At 40.1% G+C, this 16,169-nt stretch overlaps 1 protein-coding gene across 2 annotated transcripts in view; it reads right to left on the minus strand.

Moving 5' to 3' along the window:
* The window catches only part of VASH2 (vasohibin 2), a 47,012-nt gene that overhangs the window by 25,155 nt on the left and 5,688 nt on the right, over positions 1-16,169 (minus strand). For both annotated transcript variants that reach the window (XM_081314621.1, XM_081314622.1), the window contains 3 exons: positions 11,971-12,059; positions 9,255-9,311; positions 1,727-1,801 (listed from right to left, as the gene is read on the minus strand). In XM_081314621.1, coding sequence (XP_081170747.1) covers positions 1,727-1,801; positions 9,255-9,311; positions 11,971-12,059 — 221 coding nt within the window. The remainder of the gene's footprint in view (positions 1-1,726; positions 1,802-9,254; positions 9,312-11,970; positions 12,060-16,169) is intronic.

Genomic DNA, 16,169 nt, shown 5'->3' on the forward strand with positions numbered 1-16,169 from the left:
TCACTTGCCTTGTCTCCATTCCTGCGCAACGAACTTACTACACAACAATTACCATTGGAGTTGCCAGGACATTGAGGTGACAATGTATACTGCTTTTACAAAACTCTTCATACCATCTTACACATTTGCCATAAGCAGAACGTGCAGAACCCTACATATATCAAAAAAGGTTCATCAATCTTTTTGAATCCAACACCATACAATTTTTTGTAGAGAATCCCTAATGGTGAGGATTTAAGAAATCATATTCAAATGTTGAATAATTTGCATAAAAAACTTTGCACAGAAACTGATTGAAGCCACAAGTCTTTGTCACAGGAGATAACTTATATATTTTCCTCTGCTTTCTTCACAAAGAATTTAAAATGCATCTAAATGTAAGTAGCAGCTGTTCCTTTGGCCAACAGACTGATCTCATTTGTGAACTGTTCACCACATCAGCTAATTTCAAATGATATAATGCAGGAAAGAAATGATATAATGGAGAAGACTATAGATAATCTTCATTTAGCTTTGTTGTTGTTTCATATAAGCCACAGCAGATTTAGTAATATGTTGACTCCATTCACTGACTCTGATAAATAGTGAGAATGGATCTGGAGCTGATTCCAAACTGTCACAAATGTCCCATATGGAAGTGACCAAATTTGGAAACATATTTGTAATAATAATATACAAAACTTTCCTTGATATTGACTATTGAGGAAGACCAAATTTTATTTTATATTTGTTTAAAAGCATAACTATATGGCAAAAACTCCTACCCAAAATCATTTTAAGCATTTGTTCAACTTTGCTTCTTTGGTGTTGTTCAGAAAATGTATCTATAAAGGTACGGTAGTCCTTGAGTTATGACCACAATGGTGTCCAAAATTTATGTTGCTAAGTGAAAAAATGTATTAAATTGGCCCCATTTTACAGTTTTTCCTGCCACAGTTAAGTGAATCATTGCATTTGTTACTTTAGTAATATGGTTGTTAATTGAATCTGGATTCACCATTTACTTATCAGAAGGTCAGAAAAGCTGATCACATGACTCCAGGACATTGCAACTGTCATAAGCACGAACCACTTACCAAGCATCTGAATTTTGACCATGTGACCATGTGGATGCTGCAACAGTCATAAGTGTGAAAAATGGTCATAATAAGTCACTTTTTTCAGTACCGTTGTAACTTTGAACGGCCACTAAATGTACTGTTGTAAGTTGAGGACTACCTGTATTTGATTTCTCTAGCTTTCAGTTTGAGCAGACAATTTTTTCAGAACAAAAGTAAATTTTTTGGTTAATCGCACTCCTTGAATTGTTCTAGAACAGACATATCAAACTCGCGACGTCACGTCGCACAACGTATCAGGACGGTGTTGCCATTGCCGGCAATGGGGTGGGCACGGCTTCCGCATGACGCATCTGGCCCAGGGGCCGGCAATTTGACACCCCTGTTCTAGAAGAATCCCAAGTAACACCTTTTCCCCTTTTCCTTTCTTTTTCTTTTATTTATCCAATACACCCAGCACTTAAGTCCAATATTATTTGTTTTGATCAAGTATCCTGCAAAAGGAATCTCAAATGTACTTTCTTCTCCCGCTACCCCTTGAGCTTAATAAGGAAGGGAAGAGTGACTCACCTAATGTTGATGTTGACAAAGCAGCCAAGGAAGCTAGCAATTCTATTGCTTCTTTAATTTTAAAAGATCAGACAAAGAAATTAAAAACAAAAGGATACATCCCTAGGATAACTGCTTCAAGGCATTTGATTGGCAAAGACTCCCTGGTCATTTCTTTTGCTGATTCCATTAGCCTAAAAAGTGATAAAGGAAGGGGAAAAAAAGTTAAACATAACATGGTTTAAACCAATTATGGTATGTCTGAAAATGGTTTTCATATTCTGTAGCCTTGTTTACATATGGAAATTGAATTCTCCTTCCCCATTTATTTAGGAAGAAAGCTTCCTTTCCTATGTTCTGCCCTTCTTCCAGGAGGAGATGATCTCGGGGCAACATTCCAGGGTCCTGTTCATTGGAATGAGTAGAACAGCTTCCAAAGGCAGCAGGGCCAATTTATCACCTTTTACAGGAAATTAAATAATATATTTTACCACTGAAAATTTATGCAATCTTAAATCCAGAATCTAAAATCATTTAAGTTACAATTATGAGGTCCAGCACAAAGAAGCCTTTCAGTGGATAAGTCTGTTCAGACCATTTCCTCTCTCCATTCTTTATTGTAACTTCTCAAATCTTAGAACGCTTCCAGATAAATCTTTTATTATGCAGTTGTCAAACTAGTTGACAGCTTGGCCAGGTACAGTGTATCATACCAGCTTCCAGCTTCCTCATGCTGAAATAGTATGGTGTTATGCAAATGCATCAGCCTCTTGGCTTTTTTCTTCATTGCCAGATTTTGTGCAAATAGGAAATTTCTGCTTACAAAATATATATAAATAAATAAACCTCATGGGAGCAGCAGCAAAAGGAGTTGGTGCATCGGAATATGCCCATTTGTTGGGTTAACCCAGGGGTAGGCAACCTCGGCTCTTTTATGACTCATGGACTTCAACTCCCAGAATTCCTGAGTCAGAGTTGACTCAGGAATTCTAGGAGTTGAAGTCCATGAGTCATAAAAGAGCCGGGGTTGCCTACCCCTGGGTTAACCACTTGGCCAAGAGTTTAGATCACTATCAAAATTCTGGAAATAGCCACTATCTTCTACAGTATTTGCAATTCCCCTATTTTTTTTCTAATGCATGGTTTTCTTTCTCTTTTCACCAGAAAAAAAATACCTGCCTAGCAACAGGATACATTTGTCTGAGAATATCTTCATTCAAGGAACTGAGATTATGAAAAGGACTAAATTAGTTTGGCTGCTGCAGCTTCTTAATCTTGTTCATGCCCTTCCATTAAAAAAGCTTTCATTATTGATCCCCTTTTTTTCAGAAGTACATGAAAACTCCTACAGATAAATACGGAGCATCCTTTTCTAAATTAAAAGGGAAATAGTAACATTAAAAATAGTGCCAACATTTTTCTCGGTATCTTGAAGACCTAATGTCAAGGAGCACAGCCTACCAAAATATATATTATATATATATATATATATTTAAATAAATGCAACAAATATATTAGCATTTTTTTCAGAGAGACCACTAGTCTCAAAATACATGATATCATAACTATGTAGCATGTGCAGACTTTAATTTTTAACCTTCCTTTAAAATTGCTTTAAAATCCTTGTTTTCCTTGACGTTTTTGGTTCAAGCTGTTCATGCACATAACTTTACTGCAGCTAAGGTTAGTTTTATTCATTTATAACATAAAAAGTGAAAATACAAAAGCAAATAGTAGGGGACAACACTAGAAAAAGGGAAAACAAAAAAGGTGTCAAGAAGGGGAGGGGAAGAAATAAAAGGGCTTGACTTCCGACTCTCTCTGTTGCAGTAAAATCAGACATTAAAATCAAATCTCAACTTTTTACATTTCTGTAGTAGTATGCACTAACCATTTCTGTATCGGCAAATCAGTCTAATCAGTAAAACCCAAAATCATAACATCATTTTTTTTCCACCTCGAGCACAAAGTCCAGAAGCGGTTTTCAAGTGGAATCAAAAAGTACTTGTGTTCTTTTCTTTTATCAGCACAGTCAACTTGGCCATCTCTGCTAATTCCATCAGCTTTTGTAACCATTCATCCATGGTAGGAATCGAGGCATCCTTCCACTTTTGTGCATAGAGCAATTTTGCAGCCATCACCAATTTTTTTTCCAGTTCTCTTTCTGTTATACCCAGAAGGAAAGTTTTTGATTTAATCTTTACGTTCACTTTAAGAATTTTCTGCATTAATGTAAGAATCCTCCTCCAATATTTCTTTGTCTTATCACATGTCCACCATAAATGATAAAAAGTCCCTTCTTTACATATACATTTCCAACATTCATTTGAAATACCTTTATACATTCTAGATGAGCTAAGGTTAAGTACGTATGTTAAAGGTTAACATGCTGGTTTTCTATTCCATTCTGCTTCCTCTCTCTCTGATGTTATTCATGTGATACACTTTAAATTGTAAGCCTCGCCACCATTCCAATTCTCACTAAAGAAATACAACTGTAAAAATGCAGACACACAGGCTGCTGTGCTAAAAATTGCTGCCCCAGCCAAATCCCCCAAACAATGTATATATTACTTTCAAACATCTTTCCCTATTCTGCCTGGGATCACTAAACAAATGGTTCAAGATAAAACATGAGCTGACCATGGCATCCAAGTGATCTGAAATATGTGCAGTAATAAAAGATCTGGTGTGTGTGTGTGTGTGTGTGTGTGTGCGCGCACACAAACCTCCAAATACAAACTTCAAAAAGGAAGAAGCCGAAATGTCTGTCTCTTTATGATGGATGGTTGTTTATATATATATATATATATATATATATATATATATATATATATATATATATATATATATATATATATATATATATATATATATATATATATATATATATATATATATATATATATATATATATATATATATATATATATATATACATACATATATACACATATATATATGTTTGTGTAAACGCATCCTTGTATATATAGTTGTGTCTATATATACACGTATTACCGTGTTTCTCTAAAAATATAAGCCCTACCGCAAAAATAAGCCCCAATTAAGACCCTGCCCACCCACCTGCCTCTTCCCTTTCACTCCACTTCCGAGCCAGACTGCTGGCGCTCTCAGCCACCTGGCCCTCTTCGCAGCTCTGCCCACATAGCCACCAAAGTGGCAGCCAGAACCGCAAGGGTTGAGGAGGGTGCTGAAGCAAGCAGGTGTCCTGCCTGTAGCACCCATGCCAGCTGCTGTTTCCCCACTAGAGCCAGAATGCTGCCACGTTTCAGTAGATGCCGACCTTCCCTCCAGCAGGCCTGAGCAGCTGCTGGAGAGAGATGGGCCCATTCAGTGCCTGGCGCCCTTGGCGGGGGGGGGGTTGCCTTGCCACCTGCTTTCCAGCTCCGCCACATTTCTCCACCACTGCAGAGCTGGAGAGCTTGCCACACCACCGCCCAGATGCCCTCACTTCCCCCAAGCATTTCTTCGCTAACCTGATTTCCAGCTCCGTTGCATTTCTCCATCGCGTTTCTCTGCCACTGCATGCAGGGAAACAAAAGAAGTTTGTGGGACTAAAAAAATAACTTCAGTCAGACCTTCCAACTTCTCACAAAAAAAAAAAAAAGATCTCGCAAGGTTGGAAGGTCTGATTGAACCTTTTTAGTTCCACAAACTTTTGTTTCCCTGCATCCGGCGATGGAAAAACGTGACAGAGAAACGCAGTGGAGCTAGAAATCGAAGAAATGCTTGGGGGAAGTGAGGGCATATGGGCGGTGGTGCGGCAAGCTATCCAGTTCCACAGTGGCAGAGAAATACGATGGGACTGGAAAGCAGGTGGCACGTGGGGCAGATCGGGGGGGGGGGGAATCTGCCAAGTCTCATGGCAGCGGCATTGGTGCACGTGCGCAGCCGAAAGCAGCCACAGAACAAGTGGGGCGGCGTGAGAGGCCTGAATACAGAAGCCTATGGCACAGTAAGCGGGACGCGAGGGGCAGATCCCTGCTCACCTGCCAAGCTTCACGGCAGCAGTACTGTCCTGCTGCAAGTGGGCGAAAGCAGCTGTAGAAGAAGTAGGGTGGTGGCCATGTGGGCCGCTGCCGTAAGGCAAGACAGGTGTGTGGGGGACATCCCCCCCCAAATAAGAGCTAATGCCTCTTTTGGAGGTAAACAAAAAACAAAAAAACACCGGGTCTTATTTTCGGGAAAACACAGTAGTATCTATATCTCTGTGTGTATGTATACATATACATACACACACACACTTTTCCAGAATTCACAGAGGTGTCTTTCAGCAACACAAAGATCCCATTTAACCCCACCTTCCAGCTCAGTTTGCTCTTCTCCTGCAGGCTCTATAGATAAAACAAGAGCATTTTCACAGCCTTCCTGAATTGTATCAGGTGAATATTGAGTAAATCTCTGAAGGAGAAAAAGGGAAGGAGCTGCCACTAAGAAACTTGATTTCTAGGCCCTCTCCCTAGCAACCTCAGCAAAGGGGATATTTAACAATCCTTGTTAAGAGAAACATATCAAATGAGCCATTCTTTCTTGGAGGAAATTGTCTTGATATCTGGAATTAAGCCACGTAGGGGGTTATAAGCTACGTCCAGCACTTTAAATTGTACATGGAAACTTACCAGAAACCTACCCAGAAATCAATGAATAAACTAACATCTTGTTCCCCTCCGATACAAGTATAAATGCTTCTCTTGCTTTACCTTTGTGGTAACCTACTTGGGGGCAGAATCAGGTCATCTTATCCTCTCTCATTATATATATATATATATATTAATCCCATTTATATCCCGCCCTTCTCCGAAGACTCAGGGCAGCTTACAATCTAAAGCACAAATCAATGTGCTTAGCAATAGCCTTCATTCTATGTATAAAAGGTAAAGGTTCCCCCGCACATGCGTGCTAGTCGTTTCCAATTCTAGGGGCCGGTGCTCATCTCCGTTTCAAAGCCGAAGAGCCAGCGCTTGTCCGAGGACGTCTCCGTGGTCATGTGGCCGGCATGACTAGACGCCAAAGGCGCATGGAACGCTGTTACCTTCCCGCCGTAGTGGTCCCTATTTTTCTACTTGCATTTTTACATGCTTTCAAACTGCTAGGTTGGCAGAAGCTGGGACGAGTAACAGGCGCTCACTCTGTTACGCGGCACTCGGGATTCGAGCTGCCAAACTGCCGACCTTCTGATCGACAAGCTCAGCATCCTAACCCACTGAGCCACCGCGTCCCTTTATTCTATGTATATGCCTGCTTATTAGGGCTTTTGCCCCCCCCCAAGCGGCATTATTACAAAGTCAGCTTATTGCCCCCAACAATCTGGGTCCTCATTTTACCTACCTCGGAAGGATGGAAGGCTGAGTCAACCTTGAGCCTGGTGGGACGCGAACCTGCACTAATTGCAGGCAGCTGGTGTTACTTAAGGAGGCATTAGCCCACTGCTCCACCAAGGCTCTTTATATTATTAAATATATAGGGCTGCATTAAGAGGACCCTTCCACATTTGCAAAAACATCTTACAGGCTGCAAGTATTGGAACCCAGAACCCTTTGAATTATTTCCACGGGCAAGACAAGTAGCATGAGTTCTCTTGGACATATTTTAGGATACATTCAGAGTGTATGTTCTCATTCAAATGTGACCTCAGCAAATTTCTATCCTTTCCTAATTACAATAATCCTACATCATCCTTGTTAAAGTTAAGAATTATTTAGTTTTACATTTATCATTTGTGGGATAAATGAAAGCTAAACTCTTCCTGCTCAGTATCGAAAGACTGAAAAGAAACTAGCTATCTCTGTTGTATGTCATTAAGCGTTGCTGGTTCTTCCACATGAAAATTGCAAGAAAAGAAATAATTTCATTTTGTGTCATTTCATTATGTGTGAAATAATTTCATTATGTGATTGATTTTTAAGGAGGGGAGGGCACTTTACAAAGTTTTTTTAATAATATCAAAAAAAACAACTAGAGTACCACGTGATCACCATCAGCACTGAAAAAAATCACTATCAGTCAATTGCAAAAGGCAGCTTTACTTGGAATAACTTTACAGTACATCCTGCAATGATATATTTAACGTCAAACAACATCATCTGCTGATCCCACATCCTTGAGAAAGATGCAGTAAGTGGATAAAAATGCCAGTTCCAGTCTAAACAGCTGGCTGACTTTGTGACCAACCCTAATGACTTGATAGGTAAATAAAAATGCCAAATCCAGTTTAAACATCTGACTGACTGTGCGACAAACCATAATAAAAAGCTTTTTGAGCAAGTTGGATAGTTTGTACCAGGGACATTTTCACTGTCAATAGAAAAAGCAGCATGTAAACTTTAATATGCTTCTCATCACAGATGGGTAAGCAAAGCATTCAGTAACAATGGGTACATTTTTCAGCGAAGACAGCCATGAAGTTTCTGTGCAAATGTTGCTTGTACAAATAATCTTTGTTTTCTTTTTTTCCCTTTCTTTTCAAAATGAATACACACACTCATACACACCTACTGTGGACAAAGATCCTAATCCAGTGTTTCTCCACCTGGCAACTTCAAGATATGTGGACTTCATCTCCCAGAAATCCCAAGCCAGCCATGCTGGCCAGTTTGAGAAACACTGTCCTAGTCCCATCTTCACAGCTCTAAGCGAGAGAAACAGTCTATCAAAGATGTTGGGAAGCTACCACCACAGCCAATGAGGCAAGCCAATAGCAGGATTCCATATTAATTGGTTTTCTATGTCTCTAGTACAGATACTTGTACATGGGGTCTTCTGTGTTAACATGATGGCTGAATATTATAGGAGTTAACATGATGGTTGAGTATTATAGGAGTTAACATGATGGTTGAGTATTATAGGAGTTAACATGATGGTTGAGTATTATAGGAGTTAACACGATGGCCGAGTATTATAGGAGTTAACACGATGGCCAAGTATTATAGGAGTTAACACAATGGCCAAGTTTTATAGGAGTTACAGTCAAAACATCTGAAAGGTTGAGAAAGGCTACCTAGGTTTTCCTCTAGACCCCAAACAGGAAAACTTTTTTCACACAGGGCTGCAGTTCTCCCTTCTGTCCTGCCATAGAGGCGCAGGAGCATGTTGTGTCATTATTACATCACCAGAGGAATGAGAGAAGTAACATTTTCAGAACCATTTCCCCCCATTTTGGGGACTTTGTAGGGTTTTTTTAAGAATTCCCAAGTTTTAAGGCATTCATTTCATTCTTAGCCTTTCACACCCACTACCACTCTAAATGAAAAAAGGGATCTAAAATTTAGGATCTGCCCTTTCTGGGGCCACACATGGCCATGGGTTAGCTATGTTTATATTAGATGATGGATTCTTCCTTAGTTCTTGTGCAGTTAGAAGGAAAACCGCAGACAATGCATGCAACAAAAGGAGCATAAACTGTTGTCTTTGTGGTTTGATGGTGATGCATCATTGAAGACTAAGAATAGAGACAGGTTGGATGTGTAATTTGAGAGATGATGAAATATTCAAGAAGAGTCTGCGATACATGCTGTCAACAAGCATTGCACTATTTTATCTGTTGGGGCCAGTTATTGGGTTTGCAAGCCCCTGTGTAAAAATCACAAGTCAGTTAGAAAATCATTCTTTCTGCACAATGTTACATACCCACTTAGAGGTCTTGATTTCCTAATTTCGAAGAACTGAGTTCCCGTGTGGTTATATCTGGATTTCATTTATTAAGACAAAGTGATTGCAAAATGAAGAAAGTAACAGTACATGTGTAAGATTCAAACAAATGAATTTGTCATAATCTTTTCAAGAAATACAAACCATTGAATATAACTAGGAAAAATAATTTAATTCACTTGAAGCAGTCACTAGGCACCACCAACTCATTCTTTGTCCATACCTTTATACCACAATCTTCAGTATTTTTTTTTTAATTCCATTTATATCCCGCCCTTCTCCGAAGACTCAGGGCGGCTTACAAGCTTAGCAGTAGCCTTCATTCTATGTATATGCCTGCTTATTAGGGCTTTCACACACACACACCAAGCGGCATTATTACAAAGTCAGCTTAATTGCCCCCAACAATCTGGGTCCTCAGATAGTATTAAATGCAACTATCCATGGAATGCACACACACAAACACACACTGTTTGGGGCTAGTACTTTGCTTCAGTTGTATTGTCTTCCTTGATAAGGTATGTTTCAAAATTTTCTTTCACCTTGGTTCTTGACTTAAGACTTTTGGCCATAACTTTCTTCCTGATGGGCCTAAGGAATAATCTAGGGCTATAAAATCATTCCAAATGTCTTCCCTTGCAAAGAATAATGTTATAAGCAAAGTATTACTCCTGCAAATACTAAAAAAAATAACCCTTTCACCTTTCAGAAGGCATTATGAAACTTTTGAGAGTTACTCAGATTGTCTCTGAATGCTTTGTTCACATATAGATGCTTTTCTAACAGCATCTTTGGAAGTGCTATCCAAATTGCTACAATTATTGAAAATCATAATTTGTCTCCAGTCTAAATCCAAAGTGGATACCGTAAGGGGCTATTTAGACCATTAAGTTCAACTTTCTGCTCAGAGCTGGAATCCAAATCAAAGCATCTCAGCCAGATGGCTGCTAGGCCTCACCTTGATTATATCCAATGAAGTAGGTACTACAATCTCTCTGAGTCAATTAGATTGCGGTTTGAACTGTTCAGAATTTTTATCTAATACTCAAAATCTATCTTCCTATAACTTAAATCCACTGTTTTGTGTCTTGCACTCTGCAATGAGAACAAACAGACCTTTTTCTACATGAATGTGCTTTCTGACATGTCTTTGTTGCCTTTTCCTGAATCTGTTCCGACTTCTCAGAATCCTATTTAAATTATGGTGTTGAGAATTTGAGTAGGTATTTGAGCAGGGTTCTGATGAAAGTAAATTAGAGTAGAATCATTACATTCTGTGATTTGGAAACTAGTATTTATGCAGCCTAAAAGTGTCTTTGCCTTAGCCAAATCACATTGCTGACATATTTAGTTTGCAATTAATCATTATTCTAAAACCTTTTCTGCAAGTATTATTGTAATATTACTACTGTAACAGTGCAGTAATCATACGAATATAAGCAGTATCGTGCTGATTGGACCCCTGGCCCATCCAGTCCAGCAGCGTGTTTTCATAGTGCCCAATCTACTGCCCACGGAAATCTCCAGGCAATGACCTTCAGAGACAGAAACACTGGCATTAAGGCTAATAGCCATTGATCCCCATGGCTTCCATGAATTGGTTCATCAACCATATCTCATGGTATAAGAATAAAGGTAAATGTAAAGGTTCCCCCGCACATGCGTGCTAGTCGTTTCCAACTCTAGGGGTCCGTGCTCATCTCCATTTCAAAGCCGAAGAGCCAGCGCTTGTCCAAGGACGTCTCCGTGGTCATGTGGCCGGCCAAAGGCGCACGGAACGCTGTTACCTTCCCACCGTAGTGGTCCCTATTTTTCTACTTGCATTTTTATGTGCTTTCGAACTGCTAGGTTGGCAGAAGCTGGGACAAGTAACAGGCACTCACTCTGTTACGCAGCACTCGGGATTCGACCCGCCAAACTGCCGACCCTCTGATCGACAAGCTCAGCATCCTAACCCACTGAGCCACCACGTCCCTTGGTATAAGACTACATATCACCTATTTCTACTGCTACAATATATTGCCCTTGATGCTGCTGCATTGTTACCTCAAAGAGCCAAGCTGATCAGATTGGAACCAATTCTGTTCAGGCCAGATAGGGAGTAGGAGCATTCTAATCTCAAGTATGAGAAAACAATAGGTATAGTCCATTGACTGAGTAGAACAGAAGAACAAAGCTTAAAATTTAAAAGCTTTATTTTGTATATATAAAGGGCTTAACTTGTGTGTTCTGTTGTAGCCAGATTATCTTTATACATAAGAATTCTTTCTTGTCTGCAATAAGGCAACTTATCTTGCAGTACTGAGTCCTTAGCACTGTTGCTATCAAGTTCCTGAAGGAAGGGTTGGGTTCATCAAAGGTAGATATTGCCTGCCTGAGGTCTGACATTTTATGTACCATGATCGCAAAAAAAAAGTCTAATAGCTGTTCAATCTCCAGCATCAGTTACAATCTCTTATGTGCTTTTTAGAGCTACCCACTTGGCATTCCAAAGGCTATGGGCAACATCTCACACTTGAGTAATCTCATAAAGCTACAGAAGTGTTGGAAAATACAGCAACAGCACTTTTCATTCCTTGTTATTCCTCAACTCCTCTTGATTATCTACTAAATTATCCACTCTCTCCCATTTTCCTTAACCAATAAGATTAATAGCTCTTTTTTTTTAAAAAAAAAAAGCAAAAATAAAGGATACTGCAGCATCTTCATGTAATTCTGTATTGCCTGAAGCCAGTCTGGGATCATCATGGAAGCCTTGTAATTTGGCACCGACGGCACAGAAGGCTGCATAAAATGAGACAGAGACAAGTTGGGAGAGGTCATTATTTGAGGGAGACAGCCAAAACTGTTTTAGTTGAATAGAGAAGAAGAGCTGAACTGTAATGTGAAAGAGCTAAAATGAACCTCTGCTAATGGAGATCCTGTCCCTGTATTTTATCAGATTAAGACCCACTGAGCAAAGTGGGATTTATTCCCAGGTAGGTGTGCAAATGTGCAGCATGAACATTGTCTGAAAAAAGACCTAACTTGCTAAGGATTTGTCTTTCTTTAGTTTCAAGCCAGCTTTGCCAAATTAAGGCATAACCCACAGAAGACTATTTGCCATCTTTCAACATCCTCCCGGCTCCAAACCTCAGAATATCCATACAGCTGTTCATCCAACTAAAGAAAGAAGCTCCTTCTGAGATTCATATGTCATAATTCTGTGCTAGCAATTGACAAGAGGAGAGAAACAAAGGGACATTGTCTATTAACAAATAGTGTGTTGAGCATCTAAAGCAGAAGCAAGCAGTCCAATTTCTTTGGCATAAAAATATCGGGCAAGAATGAAGAGTGAATCTTTAAAGAGCAACTTAGAAACAATTATCGTATCTGCAAAATACAATAATTAAGATTGTATCTGTACAGACTCATAATTTCATATAGGTATACAAAGCTTAATAGTTTTATCTGTCTGGACAAGCCTGTTCCTTTAAATGTGATTACAATGTGTTTCCGCTTCTTGTATGCATTGTCCCTTATTATCCAATCCTCTTCTCCCACTGCACAAGGCTTTGTTCAGGAGGGCTTTCAGGAAGACTTGCTCATATTTCTCATTTTCAAACATACAGTAGTATTTTTGGCTCAATGATGGGCTGTAGACAGCGACTATCAGTGTAACTATAATGCAAGCCTTTTTCTATTCAATGTACAGTACTCGTTGCTATACATGTCATGATCCTTCAGATGTGTTATAGTACAGTTCACATCATTCCTAGATACACGGTCCACCACTGACCATATTGGCTGAGGGTGATGGGAATGGTACAAATATACTAGGATATTATCAAGTTGGGATGGCTGTATTATATTCATCACAGCGATACAAGTACTTTGGCTGGTGGGGCAAGAAAGGCAAATATCGAGAGTCTGGTTTATACTGATAAAAGTTGCTGGTGACTTTCTTCCTTTAGTAGTCACATATAGTAATCAATGTAAATGACGTAGATGTACTTGCTGACTGCCAGTCACTATCCCAGCAGCGTGGCTTATAAGTAGACCAGTATTTTCCCTTAGTCTTTTAATTCAAGGGTGGATAGGTTCTGCCCTGTGTCTCTCTGATTCCCCCCATGTCCCTTTTTTGCAGACCCCAACTACTGTATATCGGGGGGAGGTGTCTGCCAAAAATTAGCAGTTGTTGCCAATTAAGCAAAAAGCACAATAAATCACTTAGATGCAGCTTAATACATTTAAAAACAAAGTATCACACAAACAAAACCTGAACAAAAGCAGACCATCTTCACTAACTTAGGATAAGCACTGAAGAGCCGATACTGAAATGAATTACTGAGGCCATTGGATCTCTCCACAGATCTCTCCTACCCCACTTGCTTTAATTGGGTTTGTTGTTGTTGTTGTTAGCTGCGAAGTCGTGTCCGACCCATCGCGACCCTATGGACAACATTCCTCCAGGCCTTCCTGTCTTCTACCATCTTCTGGAGTCCATTTAAGCTCACGCCTACTGCTTCAGTGACTCCATCCAGCCACCTCATTCTCTGTCGTCCCCTTCTTCTATTGCCCTCGATCTTTCCCAGCATTAGGCTCTTCTCCAGTGAGTCCTTCCTTCTCATTAGGTGGCCAAAGTATTTGAGTTTTAGCTTCAGGATCTGGCCTTCTAAAGAGCAGTCAGGATTGATCTCCTCTAGGACTGACCGGTTTGATCGCCTTGCGGTCCAAGGGACTCGCAGGAGTCTTCTCCAGCACCATAGTTCAAAGGCCTCAATTCTTTGGCGCTCAGCCTTTCTTATGGTCCAACTTTCACTGCCATACATTGCAACTGGGAAGACCATAGCCTTGACTATACGCACTTTTGTTGACAGGGTGATGTCTCTGCTTTTTAGTGTGCTGTCTAGATTTGCCATGGCTTTCCTCCCCAGGAGCAAGCGTCTTTTAATTTCTTGGCTACAGTCCCCATCTGCAGTGATCTTGGAGCCCAGGAAAACAAAATCTGTCACTACCTCCATTTCTTCCCCATCTATTTGCCAGGAATTGAGAGGGCCAGATGCCATGATCTTGGTTTTCTTAATGTTAAGTTTCAACCCAAGTTTTGCACTCTCCTTCTTCACCCGCAACAAGAGGCTCTTTAGTTCTTCTTCACTTTCTGCCATTAGAGTGGTATCATCTGCGTATCTTAGGTTGTTGATATTTCTTCCGGCAATCTTAATTCCAACTTTTGATTCATCTAGCCCTGCCTTTCTCATGATGTGCTCTGCATATAAGTTAAATAGGCAGGGCGACAGTATACAGCCTTGCCGGACTCCTTTCCCAATTTTGAACCAATCAGTGGTTCCGTGTCCAGTTCTCACTGTTGCTTCTTGACCCGCATATAGGTTTCTCAAGAGACAAATAAGATGGTCTGGTACTCCCATCTCTTTAAGAACTTGCCACAGTTTGTTATGATCCACACAATCAAAGGCTTTAGCATAGTCAATGAAGCAGAAGTAGATGTTTTTCTGGAACTCCCTAGCTTTCTCCATGATCCAGCGTATGTTGGCAATTTGATCTCTAGTTCCTCTGCCTCTTCGAAATCCTGCCTGTACTTCTGGTAGTTCTCGATCCACATACTGCTGAAGTCTAGCTTGTAGGATTTTAAGCATGACTTTACTAGCATGAGAAATGAGTGCAATGGTGCGATAGTTTGAACATTCTTTGGCACTGCCTTTCTTTGGAATTGGAATGTAAACTGATCTTTTCCAATCCTGTGGCCACTGTTGAGTTTTCCAAATTTGCTGGCAAATTGAGTGTAGCACTTTTACTGCACTGTCTTTTAAGATTTTGAATAGCTCAGCTGGAATACTGTCACCTCCACTAGCTTTGTTGTTGCTCAGCTTTTCTAAGGCCCACTTCACCTCACATTCTAGGATGTCTGGCTCGAGGTCAGTGACCACCTCATTGTGATTATCTGGGACGTTAAGCTCATTCTTGTATAGTTCTTCTGTGTAATTTTGCCACCTCTTCTTAATCTCTTCTGCCTCTGTTAGGTCCCTGCCATTTTGGTCCTTTATCATGCCCATTTTTGCATGAAACGTTCCCTTCATCTCTCCAATTTTCTTGAAAAGATCTCTGGTCCTCCCTATTCTATTGTTTTCTTCTATTTCTTTGCACTGTTCATTTAAGAAGGCATTCTTATCTCTTCTAGCTATTCTCTGGAATTCTGCATTCAATTGGGCATATCTATGTTTTTCTCCCTTGCCTTTCGCTTCCCTCCTTTCCTCAGCTATTTGCAAAGCTTCCTCAGACAGCCATTTTGCTTTCTTGCATTTCTTTTTCTTTGGGATGGTTTTGGTTGCTACCTGTTGTACAATGTCGCGAACCTCTGTCCATAGTTCTTCAGGCACTCTGTCTATCAGATCTAATTCCTTAAATCTATTTGTCACCTCTACTGTATATTCAACAGGGATATGATTTAATTCATACCTGAGTGGCCTAGTGCTTTTCCCTACTTTCTTCAGTTTAAGCCTAAACTTTGCAAGGAGAAGCTCATGGTCTGAGCCACAGTCAGCTCCTGGTCTTGTTTTTACCGACTGTATAGAGCTTCTCCATCTTTGGCTGCAGAGCATATAGTCAATCTGATTTCTGTGTTGACCGTCTGGTGATGTCCATGTGTAGAGCCGTCTCTTGGGTTGTTGGAAAAGAGTGTTTGCTATGACCATCGTATTCTCTTGACAAAATTCTATCAGCCTGTGCCCTGCTTCATTTTGTACTCCAAGGCCAAACTTGCCTGTTATTCCAGTTATCTTTTGGCTTCCTACTTTAGCATTCCAATTCCCCATGATGATAAGGACATCATTTTTTGGTGTTACTTCTATAAGGTGCTGTAGGGCTTCATAGAACCGGTCAATTTCATCCTCTTCA

This window comes from Vipera berus (genome assembly GCF_964194415.1).
Source record: "Vipera berus genome assembly, chromosome: 1".
Classification (NCBI taxonomy): Eukaryota; Metazoa; Chordata; class Lepidosauria; order Squamata; family Viperidae; genus Vipera; species Vipera berus.